Source organism: Salvelinus fontinalis, chromosome 17 (assembly GCF_029448725.1).
Source record: "Salvelinus fontinalis isolate EN_2023a chromosome 17, ASM2944872v1, whole genome shotgun sequence".
NCBI classification, from domain to species: Eukaryota; Metazoa; Chordata; class Actinopteri; order Salmoniformes; family Salmonidae; genus Salvelinus; species Salvelinus fontinalis.
The window spans coordinates 22,829,096-22,852,804 of record NC_074681.1 but is presented as its reverse complement, the minus strand read 5'-3'; the positions used below and the strand labels follow the sequence as shown (position 1 = coordinate 22,852,804).

Here is a 23,709-nt window from a genome sequence, read left to right as displayed (position 1 = left end):
TATATATATATATATATATATATATATATAAACTCTTTATTATTATTGTTTTGTTTTTTTACTCAAAGAAGTAGACACCCCTGCATTAAAGTATGCGATTGATGTTGCTGTTAATGCTACTGGTGTTTTTGCCAATTCTGACCTGGCTGCAAGCTTTCATGTCTAATATATTATACTGTATGTGTCATGAGATATGGCGTCTGCCTGCAGTATGTCTGTCCTTCATTGTGAACTAAAAAGTTGTATTAAATGTCTAAACTGCTGCTGTTTGCAATGGGCAGGGATGTAGTGGTGCTGGAGCGCGCTTTCAATTTGAATACACAGAGCTGGTAAAAATATTTCTGGAAAATTATTTCTGAAGCTGAATCAATGTCCCAAAAGATCACATAACGATTGAGTATTTTACACAACAGAACTGACTATAATACCACAGCATACTAGGCTTATAACGGTACTTTTACACCAAAAACACCTAATTTCTAGGGACTTCTTTAGGAGCTGAAACTGAATAGTAGCATTTCTTTTCTCATGAGGCCAGAATGCAACAGTGTGCGTCACTAGGCAGGATACATGTATATATGCTTTGATTGAAACAAAACACAAGACAGGTTAAAAGTTTGTTATAACCATCTGCTCTAATTCGCTCACGAAACAGTAATTGAAGAATATCTAAATGCATATTCTCAAGAAACTGCTTCAGATCAAACTATTGGCATGCAGACGCAGTTTGGATATTTCACTAGTTAAAACGTGAAGAATTATCATTCAAGAAGGATGGTGATAATGGCCTATTTTGAAATTAGTTATTCCTAACTCAGTGTTTAAGGTTATTAAAATAGAAAAATCAGGCAGACAGGCACTGGGGCATTCAGTTGCTGTTTGATTGAACATTAGAATGGGTAAAACAAGTCACCTAAACAACTTTGAGCATGGTATGATTGTCGGGTCCAGACGCGCCGGATCCAGTCTTTCAGATAAGGCCGCCCTCCTGAGTTTTTCACGCACAACGTGTCTAAAGTTTATCAATAAGGGTGCGACAAACAAAAAATACCCAGCCAGCGGCAGTCCTGTGGACAAAAAAATAGCTTGTTGATAAGAGAATTTGAAGGAGAGTGGCCTGCGCAGTCCGCAGATCTCAACCCAATGAGCAGGTTTGGGATGAGATGGAACGGGCTGGTCGCTGCATGAATGTACCGCTGTCCAGTCTGCAGCAACTGTGTGATGCCATCCCGTTAGCATGGACCAACATCCCTGTGGAACGTTTCCAACACCTAGAATACCCGGAACAATTCAGGCTCTTCTGGAGACAAAAGGGGTCCGACCCGGTACTAGATGGTTGTACCTAATAAACTGTGTATAGTACCATGGCATATGCTAACATACATATAAATAATGCAGTACAGTGTTATATATGAAAATTGGTGATATAGGCAGGAGACCTCACATAATGTGTCAGATAGGTGACCTGATCTCAGATTTTCTATTCTAAGCTAACATGACAGACAAGTGACACATACACTATTACTCCTATGGTCTGATGTAAAAGACAGGAGACTGATGGTAAGAGGCAAAAGGTAGTAATGTGCATAATCAACGCTGGGGTTGCAGCATTTATAGTCTGAGTCAATTCAGACAGATTAAAGTTACTCTGGGGACACATCTGCATATAACACAATGTCACTGTTGATGTACCTGGAACAGGTTAACATTAGTAAGAAAGTGACTCTAACTCTTGTTTCGTCCACACCCCGGCATAACTCAGAAATAAACCTAACCCTAACTTCACGTCCACACCCAGTCTCAACCCTTGCCATAGCCTAAGACTGGCCTACCTGTGGTTTTGAGTCCTCCTGTTGGTTTCTAATGTATCTGTCTCTGCTACGTCCTCCTAGCTAACCGCACGTTCTTTCAATGTATGATGTATTTGACAAGAGCATCTTTCCCCCAGTTGTGTCTAAATTTGCCAAGAGGTGGATAACATTATACTAACAACATTCTGCCTGGTCAGCCTTTTGAGACGCCTGCTGTCAAAATAGAACAACTTCAGAGTCTTCAAGTATTTATGGACCACAGAGCAATGAAAAAGACAACCGATTTACTGTACCTCTAACAAAGCGGAAACTCTTAAGCCTTGCCAGAGGACCTTTATGTAAATGATATCAAGCAAATTGACCAGGTAGAATAAAGGTGTGTAATATTGTGATGAACTAATATGTAAAGATCCTATTAGGTTTACATGTTCAAAGATTTGCATTATTAGCAAAACATTCTGCCATTGGAAGAGAGTGTCCTACGTCCCCACACATTAAACTCAATGCTGGGATAGTCACCATGTCTGGCCAGCCATAAATCAGATTTACTATCTGACAGATCATGAAGAGGAATAAACAAAAATCTGTGTTTTTCAATCATAAAGAGTGTCTCCGGTCCCAGACAGACAGAGAAAACAAACCAACACAGTCAAGATGACTCAGGGGATTCACAAGACTATAAAATAGGTAGATAGGTATGGTAATCACATTCCATGCTTACCTTGCATTTTAAAACCAGAAAACATATATTTATTTTTCTTATTGCATCTATTTATCTTCATTACAGCATGAAAAGTCTGGATTGTTAATTGTATCTCATATGCTGAATACAATGAGCATTCCCATGAAAAGAAGGCTAACGAGAGTGATATTCATAGGACAGGACCATTTTATTTTGCGATAGAAAATGCATTCTGAGGTAAATGTTACAAAACTCGGTTTCTAATAATAGTGTAATGATGTTGTTTTTATTGACATTGACACAGCATGAATTGGAAAACCCATGACATTTATAATACTCACATAATTGTTATGTTTCACTTATGGTCTTCGAGACATATTTGAAGAACAATGAAATGCAATAGTAGTAGTCTTTAGGCTAAACAGCTACAATATACAGTATCTTGACGCGACAATAACTCATTCTGCGCCTCTATCCTTCCATACCTATTGATCATTTAAAGTGACTAGTGGATAATACATACAGACTGCTGTACTGCTTCTACCCAGCACCCCTCAGTGGCGGACATCATGGTGCTGCTGGACATCCTGATCCGCATCCTCCAACTCGTCTTCCTCGTACTCGCCCACTTCGTCAGCAGTGGCGTCCTGGTATTGCTGGTACTCAGACACCAGATCATTCATGTTGCTCTCAGCCTCAGTGAACTCCATCTCGTCCATACCCTCTCCGGTGTACCAGTGAAGGAAGGCCTTACGGCGGAACATGGCAGTGAACTGCTCAGAGATCCTTCTAAACAGCTCCTGGATGGCCGTGCTGTTGCCAATAAAGGTGGCGGACATCTTGAGGCCACGGGGCGGGATGTCGCAGACGGCAGTCTTCACGTTGTTGGGGATCCACTCTACGAAGTAGCTGCTGTTCTTGTTCTGCACGCTCAACATCTGCTCGTCCACCTCCTTCATGGACATGCGCCCGCGGAAGATGGCGGCAACGGTGAGGTAGCGGCCGTGGCGAGGGTCGCAGGCGGCCATCATGTTTTTGGCGTCAAACATCTGCTGGGTCAGCTCGGGCACGGAGAGGGCACGGTACTGCTGGCTCCCCCTGCTGGTCAGAGGCGCAAAGCCAGGCATGAAGAAGTGGAGGCGGGGGAAGGGCACCATGTTGACGGCCAGTTTGCGGAGGTCGGCGTTGAGTTGACCGGGGAAGCGCAAGCAGGTGGTGACCCCGCTCATGGTGGCTGACACCAAGTGGTTGAGGTCTCCGTAGGTGGGTGTGGTGAGTTTGAGGGTACGAAAGCAGATGTCATAGAGAGCCTCGTTGTCGATGCTGAAGGTCTCATCAGTGTTCTCCACCAGCTGGTGGACTGACAGGGTGGCATTGTAGGGCTCCACCACCGTGTCGGACACCTTGGGTGAGGGCATGACACTGAAGGTGTTCATGATGCGGTCAGGGTACTCCTCGCGGATCTTGCTGATGAGCAGGGTGCCCATGCCAGAGCCTGTGCCCCCTCCCAGGGAGTGGGTGAGCTGGAAGCCCTGGAGGCAGTCACAGTTCTCAGACTCCTTCCTGACTACGTCCAGGACAGAGTCAACCAGCTCAGCTCCCTCTGTGTAGTGGCCTTTAGCCCAGTTGTTACCAGCTCCACTCTGACCTGAAAGACCCATGAAAAATCTGGGTTAGAGACATAGCATCTTTGTGCTAGTAAACATCTAGTCATACACATCTAGGAGAATGAAAAGCAAGTCACCAGTAACAGGCATATGCATTGTGTACATTATTTATTCATTTCCAGTGAAAGAGAAAATTCCATTCCATTGAAACAACATTGAATAATTTGTATCTAATAAAAGTTGTGTTTTAATCTAATTGTACTGATGTGAGTCTAAGCCTACTATACTTTTTTCAGTATTATAGGTAAGGTGTCCTGGGGTGGATTTTATTTAGCTCAATATCCCCATCCTGATGAGCACTGCAGCAGTAGCAGTCTGGACTGCATTCTGCTGTGTCACCATTCTGGCTGTCTCTGCCTGACACAACTGCAGAAACGTTGCACAGAGAACAAACTGTACATCTATGTGAAAGGTAAACTAAGCTTCGCTTCAGTGAATGCTGACACAGACATGACATGCTTTGAGTCAAATATGGAAGAGCTGATGAGGACATGATAATGACCAATTGGGCAAGACAGCACAGACAGATCTGGGACCAGGATAGGCGAGATAGCACAAAAAGATATGGAATTCGGCTATATGATATCCACTATTCACCAAAGACAAAGTTGTCTGGTCTGAAGAGCTGGCCGAAGGGCCCGGAGCGTACAGAGTCCATGGTGCCTGGCTCCAGATCCACCAGGATGGCCCGGGGGACAAACTTATTACCTGTGGGGGGAGGAGAGGGGTGTATTCATTAATCAGATTTTGTTGCACAAAGGAAACAGTTTACTCCAAACCGTTTACTACTGGGTGAGATAGCATGGTCTCCAGTCTCAAACACCAGTCTCAACGTCAACAGTAAAGAGGCGACTCCGGGATTCTGGCCTTCTAGTCAGAGTTCCTCTGTCCAGTGTCTGTGTTCTTTTGCCCATCTTAATCTTTTCTTTTTACTGGCCAGTCTGAGATATGGCTTTTTCTTTGCAACTCTGCCTAGAAGGCAAGCATCCCAGAGTCGCCTCTTCACTGTTGACGTCGAGGCTGGTGTTTTGCAGGTACTATTTAATGAAGCTGCCAGTTGAGGACTTGTGAGGTGTCTGTTTCTCAAACGAGACACTCTAATGTACTTGTTCTCTTGCTCAGTTGTGCACCGGGGCCTCCAACTCCTCTTTCTATTCTGGTTAGAGCCAGTGTGCGCTGTTCTGTGAAGGGAGTAATACACATCGTTGTACGAGATTTTCAGTTTCTTGGCAATTTCTCGCATGGAATAGCCTTCATTTCTCAGAACAAGAATAGACTGATGAGTTTCAGAAGGCAGGTCTTTGTTTCTGGTCATTTTTAGCTTGTAAACGAACACACAAATGCTGATGCTCCAGATACTCAACTAGTCTAAAGAAGGTCCGTTTTCTTGCTTCTTTAACTTCTTGAGAATACAGGGGGTGCTGTTTTCGCATTAGCATAATTTGCTCTACAGATTAAACTGCCTCTTATTCAATTATTGCTCTTACTATATGCATATAATTAATACCATTGGATAGAAAACAATCTCTAGTTTCAAAAACCGTTTCAATTTTGTCTCTGAGAGAAACACAAGTCATTTGACAGCACTTTCCCTGACCAAGAAGTAGAATGCAAGATGTCTATGCTCGCTTCAACGCTCTGCCTATATATGGTCACGCCACCTATGACCCGAAACACACTTCATTCGCCTTCCTCTGGGTGTCAAGAGGACGTCAGAGGATAAATTTTTTGTTTATCTTGTTCTGACGTGAAATAAGACCTATTTCTTTGGCGTGACCGACAACTTCCGGTTCTCTGAATCGCGCGACTTGGAGGTGCGATTGTCTACTGTTTTGCTGCCGTTACGGATGAAAACTATCTCCGTCTCGAATTTTGTTTGATACATGTGACCATATCATCGTAATGTATGTTTTTTCAATATAGTTTAATCAGATTATTTGAATTTTTTCGGGAGTTTTGCGGTGTTCCGTTCTCTGATTTTATTTTCGTTTGAGAGATCCGTGCCACTCGACCAGTACCAATGCTAAATGAAGTGGGAAAGTTGCCATTCTGAATCGAAACAAGGACTCATCTGGACAAAGGACATCTTGATCAACATTCTGATGAAAGATCAGCAATAGTAAGACCCAATTTACGATGTTATTTCATATATCTGTCGTGCATGTGAACTGGTCGTGGGCGCCCAGCTGGTTCTGCCTGGCGTAGCTATGCTAATTTAGCGCTACATTTTGTTTTCGCTATAAAACATTTAATAAATCTGAAATATTGTTTGGATTCACCAGATGTTGGGCTTTCAATATCTGTACGCTGTGTATTTTTCTGAAATGTTTTAAGATGAGTAATTAGTTATATGATGTTGGTCTCTGTAATTGTTCTGGCTGCGTCGGCACTATTTCAGATTGCAGCTGCAATGTAGAACTGTGATTTATACCTGAAAAATGCAAATTTTTCAAAAAAAAAACTATGCTATACCATAAATATGTTATCAGACTGTCATCTTATGAAGTTGTTTCTTGGTTAGTGGCTATATATATTTTTATTTAGTCGAATTAGTGATAGCTACTGACGCAGGAAAAAACTGTTGGAGTAAAAAAAATGGTGTCTTTTGCTAACGTGGTTAGCTAATAGATTTACATATTGTGTCTTCCCTGTAAAACATTTAAAAAATCTGAAATGGTGGCTTTATTCACAAGATCTGTATCTTTCATCTGGTGTCTTGGACTTGTGATTTAATGATATTTAGATGCTACTATTTAATTGTGACGCTATGCTAGCGATGCTAATCAGTGTGGGGGGGGTGGGGGGTGCTCCCGGATCCGGGGTAGAGGCTCGTTAGCACAACAGTTTTCAGCTGTGCTAACATAATTGCAAAAGGGTTTTCTAATGATCAATTAGCCTTTTAAAATGGATTAGCTAACACAACGTGCCACTGGAACACAGGAGTGATGGTTGCTGATAATGAGCCTCTGTACGCCTATGTAGATATTCCATAAAAAATCAGCCGTTTCAAGCTACAATAGTCATTTACAACATTAACAATGTCTACACTGTATTTCTGATCAATTTGATGTTATTTTAATGGACAAAAAAATTAGCTTTTCTTTAAAAACAAGGACATTTCTAAGTGGCCCCAAACTTTTGAACGGTAGTGTATATGCTTAGTTGCAGTCAAAACAGCTCATAAAAGTCTGTCAGTGGTATGAATACTTGGTAGAACTGTAATACAGAAACCAGCTACCCTCTAAATGTAGTGGTGTATTTTCTTCAAAAAGTTGTTATTCTACAGGAAATGTTATATATATACAGTACCAGTCAAATGTTTGGACACACCTACTCATTCAAGGATTTTTCTTTATTTTTACTATTTTCTACATTGTAGAATAATAGTGAAGACATCAAAACTATGAAATAACACATATGGAATCAGGTACAGTTGAAGTCGGAAGTTTACATACACCTTAGCCAAATACATTTAAACTCAGTTTTCACATTTCCTGACATTTAATCCTAGTAAAAAATCCCTGTCTTAGGTCAGTTAGGATCACCACTTTATTTTAAGAATGTGAAATGTCATAATAATAGTAGAGAGAATGATTTATTTCAGCTTTTATTTCTTTCATCACATTCCAAGTGGGTCAGAAGTTTACATACACTCAATTAGTATTTGGTAGCATTGCCTTTAAATTGTTTAACTTGGGTCAAACGTTTTGGCTAGCCTTCCACAAGCTTCCCAGAATAAGTTTTGTGAATTTTGGCCCATTCCTCCTGACAGAGCTGGTGTAACTGAATCAGGTTAGTAGGCCTCCTTGCTCGCACACGCTTTTTCAGTTCTGCCCACAAATTTCCAATGGGATTGAGGTCAGGGCTTTGTGATGGCCACTCCAATACCTTGACTTTGTTGTCCTTAAGCCATTTTGCCACAAATTTGGAAGTATGCTTGGGGTCATTCTCCATTTGGAAGACTCATTTGTGACCAAGCTTTAACTTCCTGACTGATGTCTTGAGATGTTGCTTCAATATGTCCACATAATTTTCCTCCCTTATGATGCCTTCTATTTTGTGAAGTGCACCAGACCCTCCTGCAGCAAAGCACCCCCACAACATGATGCTGCTACCCCTGTGCTTCATGGTTGGGATGGTGTTCTCAGCTTGCAAACCCCCTTTTTCCTCCAAACATAACGATGGTCATTATAGCCAAACAGTTCTATTTTTGTTTCATCAGACCAGAGGACATTTCTCCAAAAAGTACAATCTTTGTCTCAATGTGCAGTTGCAAACCGTAGTCTGGCTTTTTTAATGGCGGTTTTTGAGCAGTGGCTTCTTCCTTGCTGAGCGGCCTTTCAGTTTATGTTGATATAGGATTAATTTTACTGTGGATATAGATACTTTTGTATCTGTTTCCTCCAGCATCTTCACAAGGTCCTTTGCTGTAGTTGTGGGATTGATTTGCACTTTTTGCACCAAAGTACGTTCATCTCTAGGAGACAGAATGCTTCTCCTTCCTGAGCAGTATGACGACTGCGTAGTCCCATGGTGTTTAAACATGCGTACTATTGTTTTTACAGATGAACGTGGTACCTTCAGGCTTTTGGAAATTGCTCCCAAGGATGAACCAGACTTGTGGAGGTCTACAATTTATTTTCTAAGGTCTTGGCTGATTTCTTTTGATTTTGCCATGATGTCAAGCAAAGAGGCACTGAGTTTGAAGGTAGGCCGTGAAATACATCCAAAGGCACACCTCCGATTGACTCAAATGATGTCAATTAGCCTATCAGAAGCTTCTAAAGCCATGACATAATTTTCTGGAATTTTCCAAGCTGTTTATGTAAACTTCTGACACACTGGAATTGTGATACAGTGAATTATAAGTGAAATAATCTGTCTGTAAACAATTGTTGGAAAAATGACTGATGATGTTCTAACCGACTTGCAAAAGCTATAGTTTGTTAACAAGAAATTTGTGGAGTGGTTGAAAAACGAGTTTTAATGACTCCAACCTAAGTGTATGCAAACTTCCGACTTCAACTGTAGTTATCAAAAAAGTGTTAAACAAACCAAAATATATTTTATATTTGAGATTCTTCAAAGTAGCAACCCTTTGCCTTGATGACAGCTTTGAACACTCCTGGCATTCTCTCAACCAGCTTCATCAAGTTGATTTCAATGGCTTTCAATAAACAGGTGTGCCTTGTTTAAAGTCAATTTGTGGAATTTCTTTCCTTCTTAATGTGTTTGAGCCAATCAGTTGTGTTGTGACAAGGTAGGGTTAGTATACAGAGGATAGCCCTATGTGGTAAAAGACCAAGTCCATATTATGGCAAGAACAGCTCAAATAAGCAAAAATAAATTACAGTCCATCATTACTTTTTATGGCTGCAATCCCGCTAACGGGATCGATATGACAACAGCCAGTGAAAGTGCAGGGCGCCAAATTCAAACAACAGAAATCTCATAATTAAAATTCCTCAAACATACATGTGTCTTATATCATTTTAAAGGTAATCTTGTTGTTAATCCCACCAAAGTGTCCGATTTCAAATATGCTTTTCAGCGAAAGCACTACAAACGATTATGTTAGGTCACCACCAAACCACAATAAGTACAGACATTTTTCCAGCGAAAGATAGCAGTCACAAAAAGCAGAAATAGAGATAAAATGTATCACTAACCTTTGATGATCTTCATCAGATGACACTCATAGGACTTCATGTTACACAATACATGCATGTTTTGTTTGAAGTTCATATTTATATAAAATCTGAGTTTACATTGGCGCGTTACATTCACTAGTTCCAAAAACATCAAGTGATTTTGCATAGCCATATCGTTTCAACAAAAATACTCATCATACATGTAGATGATAATACACGTTATACACATGGAATTATAGATATACCTCTCCTTAATGCAACTGCTGTGTCAGATTTTAAAAAACTTTACGGAAAAAGCAAACTGAGCAAACTGATGCAATAATCTGAGACGGCGCTCAGAACAAAAGCCAAATTAGCCGCCATGTTGGAGTCAACAGAAACAAGAAAATACATGGTAAATGTTTCCTTACCTTTGATGAACTTCATCAGAATCCCAGGTCCACAATATATGCTTGATTTGTTCGATAATGTCCGTTATTTATGTCCAATTAGCTACTTTGGTTAGCGCGTTTGGTAAACAATTCCTAAGTCACAAAGCGCGTCCACTATAACGTGACGAAATGTCCAAAAGTTCCATAACAGTCAGTAGAAACATGTCAAACGATGTACTGAATCAATCTTTAGAATGTTGTTAACATACAACTTGAATAACGTTCCAACCGGAGAATTACATTGACTTCAGTTGAGCGATGGAACGGAGCTGCCTCTCACATGAACGCGCGTGTTCAATGCGTGGTCACCTCATGGCAGTGGTGAATCATTCCTGTCTCCTTTGGCCCCCCTTCACATTAGCGTCATCAGACAAAGTTCTTTTGGCTGCTAACATCTAGTGGAAGCCGTAGGAAGTGAAAACTCATCCATATCTCGCTGTAATTTCAATGGGAGCTTGGTTGAAAATCTAGCAGCCTCAGAAAAAATCCAAACAGGAAGTGGAACTTCTCAGGTTTTTGCCTGCCATATGAGTTATGTTATACTCACAGACATAATTCAAACAGTTTTAGAAACTTCAGAGTGTTTTCTATCCAATACTAATAATAGTATGCATATATTAGCAACTATGACTGAGGAGCATGCCGTTTACTCTGGGCACATCTGTGCACCTTTCATCCAAGCTACTCAATACTGCCCCTGCAGCCATAAGAAGTTAAGACAATCTGGAAAATTTGTATAAGTTTCTTCAAGTGCAGTCACAAAAACCATCAAGCGCTGTGATGAAACTGGCTCTCATGCAGCGTGCCACAGGAAAGGAAGACCCAGAGTTACCTCTGCTGCAGAGGAAACATTCATTAGAGTTAACTGCACTAAACCAGTACTAAATAACACCAATAATAAGAAAAAAGTTGCTTGGGCCAAGAAACACGAGCAATGGACATTAGACCGGTGGAAATGTGTCTTTTGGTCTGATGAATCTGAATTTGAGTTGTTTGGTTCCAACCACCGTGTCTTTGTGAGACACTGCATCAGATGACCTGGCCTTCACAATCACCCGACCTCAACCCAATTGAAATGGTTTGGGATGAGTTGGACCGCAGAGTGAAGGAAAAGCAGCCAACAAGTGCTCAGCATACATGAGAACTCCTTCGAGACTGTTGGAAAATCATTCCTCATAAAGCTCGTTGAGAGAATGCCAAGAGTGTGCAAAGCTGTCATCAAGGCAAAGGGTGGCTACTTTGAAGAACCTCAAATATAAAATATATTTTGATTTGTTTAACACTTTTTTGGTTACTACATGATTCCATATGTGTTATTTCATATTTTTTATGTCTTCACTATTATTCGACTATGTAGAAAATAGTAGAAATAAAGAAAAACCCTTGAATGAGTAGGTGTGTCTAAACTTTTGACTGGTACTGTATATACACTGCTCAAAAAAATAAAGGGAACACTTAAACAACACAATGTAACTCCAAGTCAATCACACTTCTGTGAAATCAAACTGTTTGACTGCCATTAGTTTGTGGCCTGCTGGAGGTCATTTTGCAGGGCTCTGGCAGTGCTCTTCCTGCTCCTCCTTGCACAAAGGCGGAGGTAGCGGTCCTGCTGCTGGGTTGTTGCCCTCCTACGGCCTCCTCCACATCTCCTGATGTACTGGCCTGTCTCCTGGTAGCGCCTCCATGCTCCGGACACTACGCTGACAATGGATTAATCACTTTTCGTGAATACAATTAAGTATATTTAAATGTTGTTGTACTGCCCCTTAAATGGGAAAAAAGCTGCACATTATTTATGGGAAAATTGTATATATATTTTTTCCAGGATATGCAAATAAACTGTAATTTTGCAAATATACCGTCTGTTTAGTTATTATTTTTTACTTCAGATAACATTATTTACATGTCTAATTATGTTTTGATAAGAATTAACTTTATATTTGCTATGACGGTTGCTTTTTCCAATAGATTATTCTTGGGGACAATGACCCTAGTTGGTAATCCATGTATTTAAAATATGTTGGTTGTATGAAGGTTAACGTGCTGCTATGCACATCTCTCTATGAATCAGGAAACGTTTTATTGATGAATGCACAATGCATGTACAATAATGGATAGGAGAGTTGCTCAAACACATGCAAGCTCAATTCACGCCTGACAACAGTGAAATGAGATGGATCAATACTCATAGGCCCCAGGTTCTGCAGCCTGGTTGGTTTGGCAAAGGAGACTGACTGCTCAGCACGGCAAAGAGCCGGAGACAAAGGATGGGATGCAGCACGGCAATGACCTTCAAATCCCTGGCTAATAAAAATCAGACCGACACACAGACAGCAGACAAACATTAGGGTTGGGTCGGTCTTACAGAGACTGCAGATGTATACCTGAATACTGATGTAGAGACATATATAGAGTTTGCTGTTTGATTGTTTTTTCATTTTTGTTTATTATCTATTTCACTTGCTTTGGCAATGTAAACATATGTTTCCCATCCCAATAAATTCCATTGAATGTAATATAGCGAGATAGAGGGAGAGAGAGAGGATAGAGGGAGAGAGAGAAAGAGAGAGATAAATGATGCTGGAGAGAGAGAGAGAGAGAGAGAAAGAAAGAGATGATCCAGGGAGAGAAATAAAGAGAGAGGGAGGGAGGGTGATTGGCAGGTACATGCTGCTGTCCTCATTTCCCCTGCCCTGCCAGAGAGGGATGGAGGGAGGGAGAGACATTGGCAGGTACCTTCTGCTGTCCTCATTTCCCCTGCCCTGCCACAGGGCCCACTGCACCCAGACAGATATTAAGGTTACAATGTCACATACTCAGTTTGGATTAGCCCTACAGAGCATGACTTTGCAAATCAAATGAGGGCTGCAGTTTTTATCACCAGGGAATATTGATGTACTTTTGTTTTAATTTGGGGGAAAGCCAAGTGATATTACAGTGTGCTTATGGTTTATTATTTTCTTTAACCAATTGTTCAGATGCATGCAGAGATTACTTCATGCCCAGTCCAGACAAATAAATGTATATATACCCGATGCTTCATTGTAGTACACGTTTATCCTCTCCAGCTGCAGGTCACTGTCACCTTGGTAACTTCCGGTGGGGTCGATGCCGTGTTCATCACTTATGACCTCCCAGAACTGAGATGGGACAGAGATGTAGGTTCTGCAACTTTGATGTTTAAAGGTTTGAACTAAGAGATAAATACGAGTTTCTGTGCTCTGGCTATAACCTGTTCAAGACACAAGGAAAAATACCGAACCCTCCTTGTGCGTAGCCCTATCCCTATTGCGCATGGTGATAGCATGACTCATCGGCTCCGCAGATGCGCGACACCACTGCAGACACTTTGCCTCCTTGCCCAAATCCATAGGACCACACCCATATCAATCGAATAGCATCTAATATTTCTAAATAAATTAAATACTAATTTCCATAACGCCAAAAATATTATACCAAAATACTGGATGGAAAATAGGGCTAATCTAAATAAAGTTACATGGGAGAAAAAAGCATGCAGGTATCAACATTTCAAATATCTAACAAAAAAGTTATTGCTCTATAACAACCACTGCGTCAGTATACAAATATAAACATGCCACCTACTTTGGCACCAATCTGGTTTCCACATTGCCCGGCCTGGATATGAACAATCTCCCTCATGATGATGCTTTGTGGGTGCAAGCAGACAGCAGCCTTTTGTCTCAGCTAACACCGATGTCCTCAACCTCGTTTTTACCGCTGCATGTGTCGCCTCAGCAGTTTTTACATTAGTAGGGCGAGCGGTGAGCTCAGGGTGTCATCGTGTTGATGCTGTGTGACGTCACACCGGCGCTGCATCCCAATTTCGCGCACCAGCCTATCAGCGGGCAACGTTTGATGCAGTGGACCAGTGGATTGGTTGAGGATGCTGCTGTATCACTATTAATCTAAAACATGGCGCATTGCTATTATTTGTCAAGTTAAGGAAATGCAACTGGATTGTTCATAAATATCCCCTTGTTCAATGTAAGCTAGGCATTGTGCCCACCTTCTAGCTTGCCCTCCTGCATCTGCTTCAGTGTACATGATGTCCAATAGAAGTCAGTTTGGAGCTCTGCAACTACATCATCCACAATGTTGTCAATGCCATTCTCAAGACAGACATATTCGTTTTTATTGATCACTTGTTTAGTAGAGAGGGGAGTAGTTTTCCCCTAGGAGCATGTTTACAGGGTATTGAGGTATTGTATGACATCATACAACAGGAAGTGGTTAAAATCAGAGTTTTCCAAGCAGAGAAATATATTGGCAGCATCAGTGGGTTAATAGTTGGTTTAGTAGAATGGTCTTATCATTTAAAGATCAATAAAAAAAAATACTAAACCACATTTATGGAATGACTGTCTAGCACAGCAGTATAGCAACATTCGGCCTCAATGCAATAAGCAAGTCATATATTGAAAATTGATCCTCTATATGTATAGCATCAACACACTTTATGATCATGGCATGATCTTGAGATAGAGAGGACATCAACTGGTAAAACAAGGGAAAACTCAAACACCTCAAGATTCAGTATCAAGAGGTGGCTTGAAAATAATTAACTCAACAAAGACCCAGAAATACATAATTCATTAATAAATAGTGAAGTTTATTACAACGTCACATGGCTTATATACAAGTGCATTATTCAAAATCCCCAAATAAAAATTTAACTGGTACAGTCTGTGATTTTTACATTCATTCATTCAAATCTTGCACCAACAGAAACTCTGCGCCATACCGGGGTCATTTTTCATTTCACCAATATAGATGTTTGGTTGCATGTAGGATGAGTGAAGATTTGATCAGTTGAAAACCTGATTTATTCAGTTGAAAACCCTTTCCAAACCACTGTATGATGGCACAACTTATGAACCTAGAGAAAATCATCTTTACCTGAATGTATTCTATGGTCTATCTACTTTTACTGTTTTACTATAGCCACTCTCCAAGCCATCACCCAACTCTTACCATACACTAGCGCCTGGTGCTGACTTTGTTATTACATATGAAATCTGAGACTGTAATGTAAGGTTGCAATGTGTTGTATTGTGACATTTGAAGATAAGAGTATCTGCTAAATGACCAGAATTCAAATCAAAAATGGAAATGTAATTTTACTGGTGAGGTTACACCATTTGTTTCTGTGTGTGTCAGTGCATGTGTGTATCAGCTAAACAATGAGGTGGTGAGGTTGCATTTCAGGAAATTGGGGGTGAGAACCACTGTATCTACAGCTGCAGACAATATCCTCTTTAACATCTGTAAGATTGACCTATTTTGTTGTTCCAGTGTGAATAGACAGTACAGTGACAGAATGTACAGTAAAGTAAGTGTATTGTATTGTACAAAAACAAAATGTTGAATCTGTTATTGAAGTGATAGAGTGCTCAGACAGACTGTGTTCACAACAGCAGCCTCCTCACATCACTGCTAGCCAAACGAGCTAATCAGACTGGGGTGAAGTTGCCCCTAGACACTGATCTTGGGTCAGTTTTGCATTTTCCCAACCAATGGTTAAGTTTAGGATCGGGTGAGGGGAAGCTGATCCTAGATCTGTAACTAGGGGAAACTTTACTCCTGAGTTAACTACTCTGAGTTGGCAGGACACCAGGATACATTGTGCTTTGAGGCCTAGGGTGTATTGGAGATTAAAGAAGTGAATAGGCCCATATAGGGGTGTGCTGAAGTTTAACTTGTTTCACATATCCTTTCTGCATCATGCTTGAGTCTTGTGAACAGGGTGGATGTAGTATTAGGAATTAATCTCACAAGAAAATAATATCTTATTTACCAGGAAAACAGTGTGCTTATTTACAAGGAAATAACCAGAGAATTAACATAAAGTATGTTGTTACACGTTTAGTATTTACATAGTTATTTTATACATCCATAGAAATATATGACAATATGTGTTGTGATGACTACTGTATGATTAGTGTACAGTAGAGTGATCATATTGGCTGCTATTGCATCATACACAACACTTTGGACACCTCCAAAGCCATTGTATTTTCCTGGTTAAATACATAGTAATAAACACACTATATAAGAATGTGGACTCCATGGTATTTGACATCAATCAATGAGATTCGAAAAGAAGCTTTACAATAAATTAGTGATGTTGTATTTGTAAACAGTGGCCAATTGACACAGATCTCTGCACAATTGGATGTAGTAGCCTTATTAGTGAACTGACAGCCACCATTTTGTTTGTCGGGTATGTACTATTGTCAACAGTCAGTCAATCACAGATGTTGGTAAAGCATGATGTTGACACTAGCCATTTGGGTTTTAAAAAGAAGAAGAAAGCTCCTCATATATTTCAATTTTAATAAAAATAATCAAAGATGTTGGTTGTTTTTTACAGTCAAGAGATCACAGCATTTCTCTATCATGTCTGTATTGATTACAATGAAATAAGTACTTAATGTTAATGATTGTTAATATTTTGAAGTAAAAACCCAACAAAAACAGAGGGGTAAGCCTACATTTCAAAATGTAGCAGAATTTTAGTCAATATCTCAAAAATATCATTTTTGCATACTTTTGTGAAATGAAAATATTTTCAGGTACATTTTTCTAGGGAATATACCAAAAATATTTTTACTACAACAAATATGCAAATGACACATACACAATACACACAAGATGGTGGCAATGACAGATATATTTGACAAAATACTTTTGTCATTCATGTGTCCATTTCAGAGCGATAGCTCTTGTGCCTTTTTTAGGTAACATTTGAACATCACTTCTTTGTTTCGTGGAAAAGTTACATTTTTGTTTACATGCTCTGTCCCCTTAGCAAAGGATAAAGTGCCACTTACATTCACACAAATAATGGTGACAGTGCCGATTAGCTGTATACACTAAGGACACGCCCCTTGAGATTATAGTGGAAATCTTTTTTCTTTTTTTTGTAATCAAGCTCAACATCAGTAGCACAACAACATTAAGTATGCAATTTTATCTACAATATCACGTTTACAAGATCCATTGCATACAGTACAATTCATTTCATTTATGAAAAGAGTGGAACAATAAAAAGATGACGCTTCAGTCCCATGAAACAGGGAAATAATAAAAAAAACGAAAATGTTTCACTTTCAGGACCACACCGTCAATAATCACAACATAGCCCTACAGGACCAACTGACCACTCACTTAAACCACATCACTGGTAAAGCTCTCCTTTTCTACTATCATTTCAGACATAAACAGTCTATTGTCTTTTTAACTTTGGAGCATGCCTCTTCAGTTCAAGTCACTCTCTCCTTCTCTCTAACGTTTCATACAGACATGCTTGTATTACATTAAGGACTGAAGTCTTGAGATGTTTCACTTGTGATTTTAACTCATTGTCTAATACATCAAAATACCTTGAATACTTGTCTTTATTGCCCTTTGATTGGCCCTTTGATTGGCAGTTCATTCGGGCAGCAAAATTTACTTTTGGTTTTTCATGTTTGGCAAATTGCTCTTTTCCCTACACAGATTCCAATTGGTTTCTGAGTACTAATTTCAGTGACAACAAGAACAATTAAGAGAAATCTGGCACTGTTGACATTCAAAAATCTGCTTTGTATACTTGAAGTATTTTTTTCTACATAAGGCAATTGTACATCATCAAACACATTGGACATATATCTAAGTCTGCAGTTGAGCCAAATGTACAGTCAAATGTTTTTTGTTGTTGTGGTATTTATGGAATCTCCAACTAACCTTGGGGATAAAGGATTCTAAATGGAGTTTTGGCTGGTAGTCTCTCAGTCTAAAATGACATTCAGATTCCCCCAACAACAACAATGTCACACGCTGACGACGTCCTAATTATTGACAGTTTCAGACTGTGGCTGAGTAAGGGACAGTTCAACTTTTTCGAGGTGTCCTAAAAATATGGCACCCCCCATCGTCAAAGTAAAAAATATTTTCACACAACACTCCCCTTGTATTGTAAAAAATAATTCCACACCGTCCCCCCTCATAGAATTAACTCTAAATAATGTTTGCAACCACAAATAACTAACTATATATATATAGAGAGAGACCCTGTGTCTCTAAATGTGACTTTTCCACTTCATCATGCTTTTGTGGCACAGTCGATACAACGCAGGGCTATAGGCCAGAAGGTTGAGAGTTCGCCGACCACCATGGACAGAGCTAACGCTCCCGGCCTGTTTCATTAGACCTACACCACAATCAGAGCAAGCTGCAGACAATGATCAGCTAGGTGGAAATCAGATTTTCAAAATGTTGATGCCATATTTAAGCAATAAGGTTCGAGGGGGTGTGGTATATGGCCAAAATACCACGGCTAAGGGCTGTTCTTATGCACAACGCAATGCGGAATGCCTCAATACAGCCATTAGCCACGATATATTGGCCATATACCACAAACCCTGAGGTGCCTTATTGCTATTATAAACTGGTTACCAGCGTAATTAGAACAGTACAAATATTTTTTATTGTCTTACCCACGACTTTCAGCCAATCAGCATTCAGGGCTCCAACCACCCGGTTTATAATTATATAAAATATATGCAACAAATTTTCCACCAACAAGTCTCTGTGCCAATGGACAACAACCAATAAGCAAAGCATACTGACTTTGGCTGCTTCAACATCATGGTTTGCGTTTTCAACACCACAATCTGGACAGTTTGGATGCCTGAATAAAATGTTGGACAAATGTACGCAGGTAGCCTACAGGAGACTTTTGAAGTAGCTTAATCAGATTCAAATATTGTGACTGGTTGTGTTTATGCCACACATAAAAGGTAATCCATTTTAAAAGTTAAATGACAAATATTTAGGCTATATTGAAGTGTTAGGTTCCAGGTGCGCGAGGAATAGCTGCTCGGATCGGAGAGGAGGCAGAGCACGAATGACGCTTCCTGAACAACTGGGCCTGCTGGGAGCATATGTGACCACATTATTATAGCACGACTTAGGAGAATGATGATCCGCAACAGACAGCGCATCTCTGTATCAGAACTTAAAATAAAGCCAGAATGGCCTGCTACTGTGTATTTCTAGACCAGGGGTCTCCAACCTTTTCTAGCATGAAAAGCTTAAAAATGTAATGCGTCTCGAGTTACACATTTTTTCAAGCTTTCAGGTAGGCACATTCTTCCTTTTCTCCTCTCCCCTGCAATTAATCGCCAGGTCCTTAGTGTACAAGATAATGTTTTCTGTGAATATACCTGGTAAAATAATGGTTAATGAACAACTCTAAAGGGGGCCCTTAAAAAATAATTTTAATTAAAATGAATAAATAATAAATTCCCCAAATATGTTGAATATTTTCCCAAATTACATTCTCAGTAAAAAATAAATTGTGGGTTTAGATTAAAACAATTTAAAAGTCAAAATTACAATAGTTCATAAAGAAACAACAAAATTGGATGTTCTGAGTCCATGTTCATGCTTAAAGTCACATCAGAATATATATTTTTTTTAGGTCTGGAAAAAACTAACAAATTGATCTTTGAGTGTAATTGCCCTTTAGTTTCACATCTGGCCCTTTAATTGCACAAGTGAGGAATGTACCGTCTAATGTGCCGGTCTAGCGATGGTTCTGTACTGCTGCTACTCATTTCATGGCGAAGTTTATGAAGTTTATGAATGCATAAATTGTTGTTTCCATGTTTCATGAGCTGAAATAAAAGATCCCAGACATTTCCATACGAACAAAAAGCTTATTTCTCTAAAATGTTATCCACAAATTTGTTTACTTCCCTGTAAGTGAGCATTTCTCATTTGCAAAGATAATCCATCGACCTGACAGGTTTGGCATATCAAGAAGCTGATTAAACAGCAAAATCATTACACAGGTGTACCTTGTGCTGGGGATAATAAAAGGCCACTCTAAAATGTGCAGCTTTGTCACACAACACAATGCCACAGATGTCTCAAGTTTTGAGGGAGCGAGCAATTGGCATACTGACCGCAGGAATTTCCACCAGACCTGTTACCAGAGAATTGAATGTTAATTTCTCTACCATAAGCCACTTCCAACATCGTTTTAGAGAATTTGGCTGTACGTCCAAGAGGCCTTACAACTGAGTGCCCCATGGTGGCGGTGGGTTATGGTATGGGCAGGCATAAGCCACGGATAACGAACACAATTGCATTTTATCAATGGCAATTTGAATGCACAGAGATACCGTGACGAGATCCTGAGGCCCATTGTGGTGCCATTCATCCGCCGCCATCACCTCATGTTTCAGCATGATAATTCTTGGCCCCATGTCGCAAGGATCTGTGCACAATTCCTGGAAGCTGAAAATGTCCCAGTTCTTCCATGGCCTGCATACTCACCAGACATGTCACTCACTGAGCATGTTTGGGATGCTCTGGATCGAAGCGTACGACAGCGTGTTACAGTTCCCGACAATATCCAGTAACCTTGCACAGCCATTGAAGAGGAGTTGGACAACATTCCACAGGCCACAATCAACAGCCTGATTAACTCTATGTGAAGGAGATGTCGCGCTGCATGATGTAAATGGTGGTCACACCAGATAATGACTAGTTCTCTGATACACGCCCCTACTTAAAAAAAAAATGTATCTGTGACCAACCGATGCATATCTGTATTCCCATTCATGTGAAATCCAAAGATTAGGGCTTAATGAATTTATTTAAATTGACTGATTTTCTTATATGAACTGTAACTCAGTAAAATCTTTGAAATGGTTGCATGTTGCATTTATATTTTTGTTCAGTATAGACACACATGATATACTTACTCACGATATACTTCTGCCAGGTAAGCCTACTTTGCAGTGAACATTTGATTGAGAAGGCTTTGGGGAAACCCACAAGACAGTTCTCACATCAACTGGCTCCACATGAAGTGATAGACAAACGCGTGCATCACACAGACAGACCGGGGCAATATTGCTGGAAAATTGATTGGCAGATATTGTGTTACGTTTGGCTTTTTAGGCCAATAGTGGCTAACCAGGCGTGGGATAATGCCAACGTTGCATTGATTAGATAGTAGCTGGGAAGCTGCGGTGTCTGATACTTGAGAGAGTTGTTTATGACAGTTTGCAGTGGACCATGTGAAAATTGCATGTACTTTCAGAATTGTTTGGCGAGCTACTCGTAGGTAGGCTGCGAGCTACTCATAGGTGGGCTGCGAGCTACTCATAGGTGGGCTGCGAGCTACTCATAGGTGGGCTGCGAGCTACTCATAGGTGGGCTGCGAGCTACTGGACCTGTTTGAGACCCTTGTTCTAGATCTTATAAACTGTCAAGAGTAGACCAACAACTGAGCTAAATGGAATGAATGGAATGAAATGTTAATCAAATGACATTTTCACTGCAGTTCATAGCCTAGAGTAAAATGTACTGACTTGAAAGCAATAATGTGTTTTAGCTAGTCTAGGTAGGATAATTGTATAGTCCATAAACAAGATTTACAGTATAGGGGAGATTTTTGAGCTGCATGTCTCATGTCTTCACTGTTATTTCATCCGCAATGACGCACCTGGTCTCTGCTTATATTGGTGCAGCTTTGAATGATATTATGTGTGGTATGATCGCTAGTTATTGCAGATCTGGACCAACTATCCACCTACCACCATTGTCACTATGAATGGTGGATAGACAGTTAGACTGGTAGACTATATTGGCATGTGGTATAGTTAGTGTTTGGAAAAGTGCAGTGCATAATGGAACCTCCAAAACACCTTGATATAGGGGAGGTGCATGCAAGCAGATGAGGAAATATGTCTAGAATGGAAGAAATTATATAGTGAAACCTGAAAATAGGTGAATGTAAACCTGGGGGAAAAAACGCGTTACCCTGCCAGTAAATTTCGAACTGTCCCTAACCACTCATCACTGTCACCACAACCGGTCCCCCTGTCCTGTTCTCTGGCTGTTCCCAGTAAGATGTATGACAGAAAAAAACTTGGCCCTAGCTCAAGCTGTTACCCTCCTGTCTGTCGCTGGCAGTCTCCCTACAGAGCAGCTGAAATGTCTGAGGCCTGATAGGCCAGTTAGTGACCCCTGTCAGGTGACATGGGTGTCCAGGGCTTCTTCCTCCATGAGGGAGGGGCCCACCTCCTTGTTCCACAGGTGGAGCCTTGGATCATGAAGACACCACCCCGTTGACAGCGCTGTTTTCTGAGATGGCACAATCCATTACTGGGAGGATACCTGAGTCTATTGGGGAGGAGATGGTGCAGTCCATTATTGTGGAAGCAGGGGCAGCCTCTGTGGTCTCAGAGTCTGTTATGTTGGGGAGAAGTGAGTCTTTGAAAAGCGGAGTGGTAGAGTCCAATGTAAGGGGTTGAAAAATGTCTGTGATGGGGAGAGTGGTAGAGTCCACAGTGAGGGGGTGAACAGTGTCTATGACAGGGGGAGGGGAAGAGTCCACTGTTGTTGGGATATGAACTGAGTCAATGGGTGGCAGTGGTGGTGGTAAGGGGGTGGGGTAATGAACAGGGGAATGAGCTACGACAGGGGAAGAGGGAGAGACAACAACATCCTTAACACATGAAGAGTCCAACTCTGGAGTATGGACAGAGTCTGTGACAGGGGGAATGTTACAGTCTGAATTATGGGTAGGAGGAGGGGGGAGTTTGGCATCTACAGAGTCTATTAGAATGGGAATGATCGAATCTGTGGTGATGGGGTCAGTAGAATCAATAGGAGTGGTACAGTCCGCCATGGGGGGAAGGGGAACAATGTCATTGACATTAGGGGAGGGTGTTGGAGAAGGGGGGATAGGGACAATTACAGGGTGAGAGGTAGAGACCAAGGTACAAGGAGTTTCTATGACAGGGGGAATGGAGGGAGGCAGAAGGGGATTGGAGGGAGTGAGGGCACTATTTCTAGGTGTGGAAGATAACAGGTGCTCTTTACTAGGCAGTACAACGCCTGCCTTATCTAGGGCCGCCATGGGAGTACCAGATGGGGGCGTAACGGATCGCCCATTGAGGTCTTTCTTAACCAGGGGCACGCTATCAGGATCAGGCTCAGGCTGGAATGACGTCAACTCTGTGGCGGGGTGCGGCAAAATATCTATAAACGACGGTGCCGTGAGGTCAACAGCGGAGGATGCCGTGGACTCCATGGTGAAGACGGTGGTGGCGGCCGCCTCATGCATTGGTGTGTCGTGGACCCGGGTGTAGTCCCTGCTGCTCTCCGACTGGGCCAGGAGGAGGCGCTGTTCGCCAGGCTTCCTGGGGGGCAACAGGGGTTGGCGGGTGTAACACTCCCCATCGGCCAGGGTCTCGGGCAGGGGCTGGTAGCGCGTCTCGGGGAGGAGGAGAATGCAGATGATGCAGATGAGGGTGCAGCAGGCGAAGATGATGTGGTGGAGGAAGTAGCCCTTCTGATTGTGCAGCTCCATGATGGGGGCGGTCAGCATGCCGAAGCCAGCGCTGGCTAGTACCAGGCCCAGACCACCACCCCTATGGAGAG

General features: G+C 41.2%; 2 protein-coding genes across 2 annotated transcripts in view; both read right to left on the bottom strand.

Moving 5' to 3' along the window:
- Positions 1-2,682: 2,682 nt before the first annotated feature.
- Positions 2,683-14,053, bottom strand: LOC129813992 (tubulin beta-2A chain-like). The gene is made up of 4 exons (XM_055866691.1): positions 13,849-14,053; positions 13,274-13,382; positions 4,758-4,868; positions 2,683-4,141 (listed from the first exon to the last, which is right to left on the bottom strand). The coding sequence occupies exons 1-4, from the start codon at positions 13,903-13,905 to the stop codon at positions 3,048-3,050; spliced, it is 1,371 nt and encodes a 456-aa protein (XP_055722666.1). The 5' UTR covers positions 13,906-14,053; the 3' UTR covers positions 2,683-3,047.
- An 801-nt stretch (positions 14,054-14,854) lies between these two features.
- LOC129813991 (solute carrier family 22 member 23-like) overlaps positions 14,855-23,709 on the bottom strand; it is an 85,449-nt gene continuing 76,594 nt past the window's right edge. The window contains exon 10 of the mRNA XM_055866688.1: positions 14,855-23,699. Coding sequence (XP_055722663.1) covers positions 22,373-23,699 — 1,327 coding nt within the window. The 3' untranslated portion in view covers positions 14,855-22,372. The remainder of the gene's footprint in view (positions 23,700-23,709) is intronic.

Bases quoted from the DNA above. Each gene is read 5' to 3' on its own strand.
- LOC129813992 (XM_055866691.1), bottom strand. From the start codon at position 13,905: ATGAGGGAGATTGTTCATATCCAGGCCGGGCAATGTGGAAACCAGATT. The intron at 13,383-13,848 runs GTAGGTGGCATG...GTCCCATCTCAG, and splicing joins GAAACCAGATTGGTGCCAAA to TTCTGGGAGGTCATAAGTGA. The intron at 4,869-13,273 runs GTATATATACAT...CTCCCCCCACAG, and splicing joins GTACTACAATGAAGCATCGG to GTAATAAGTTTGTCCCCCGG.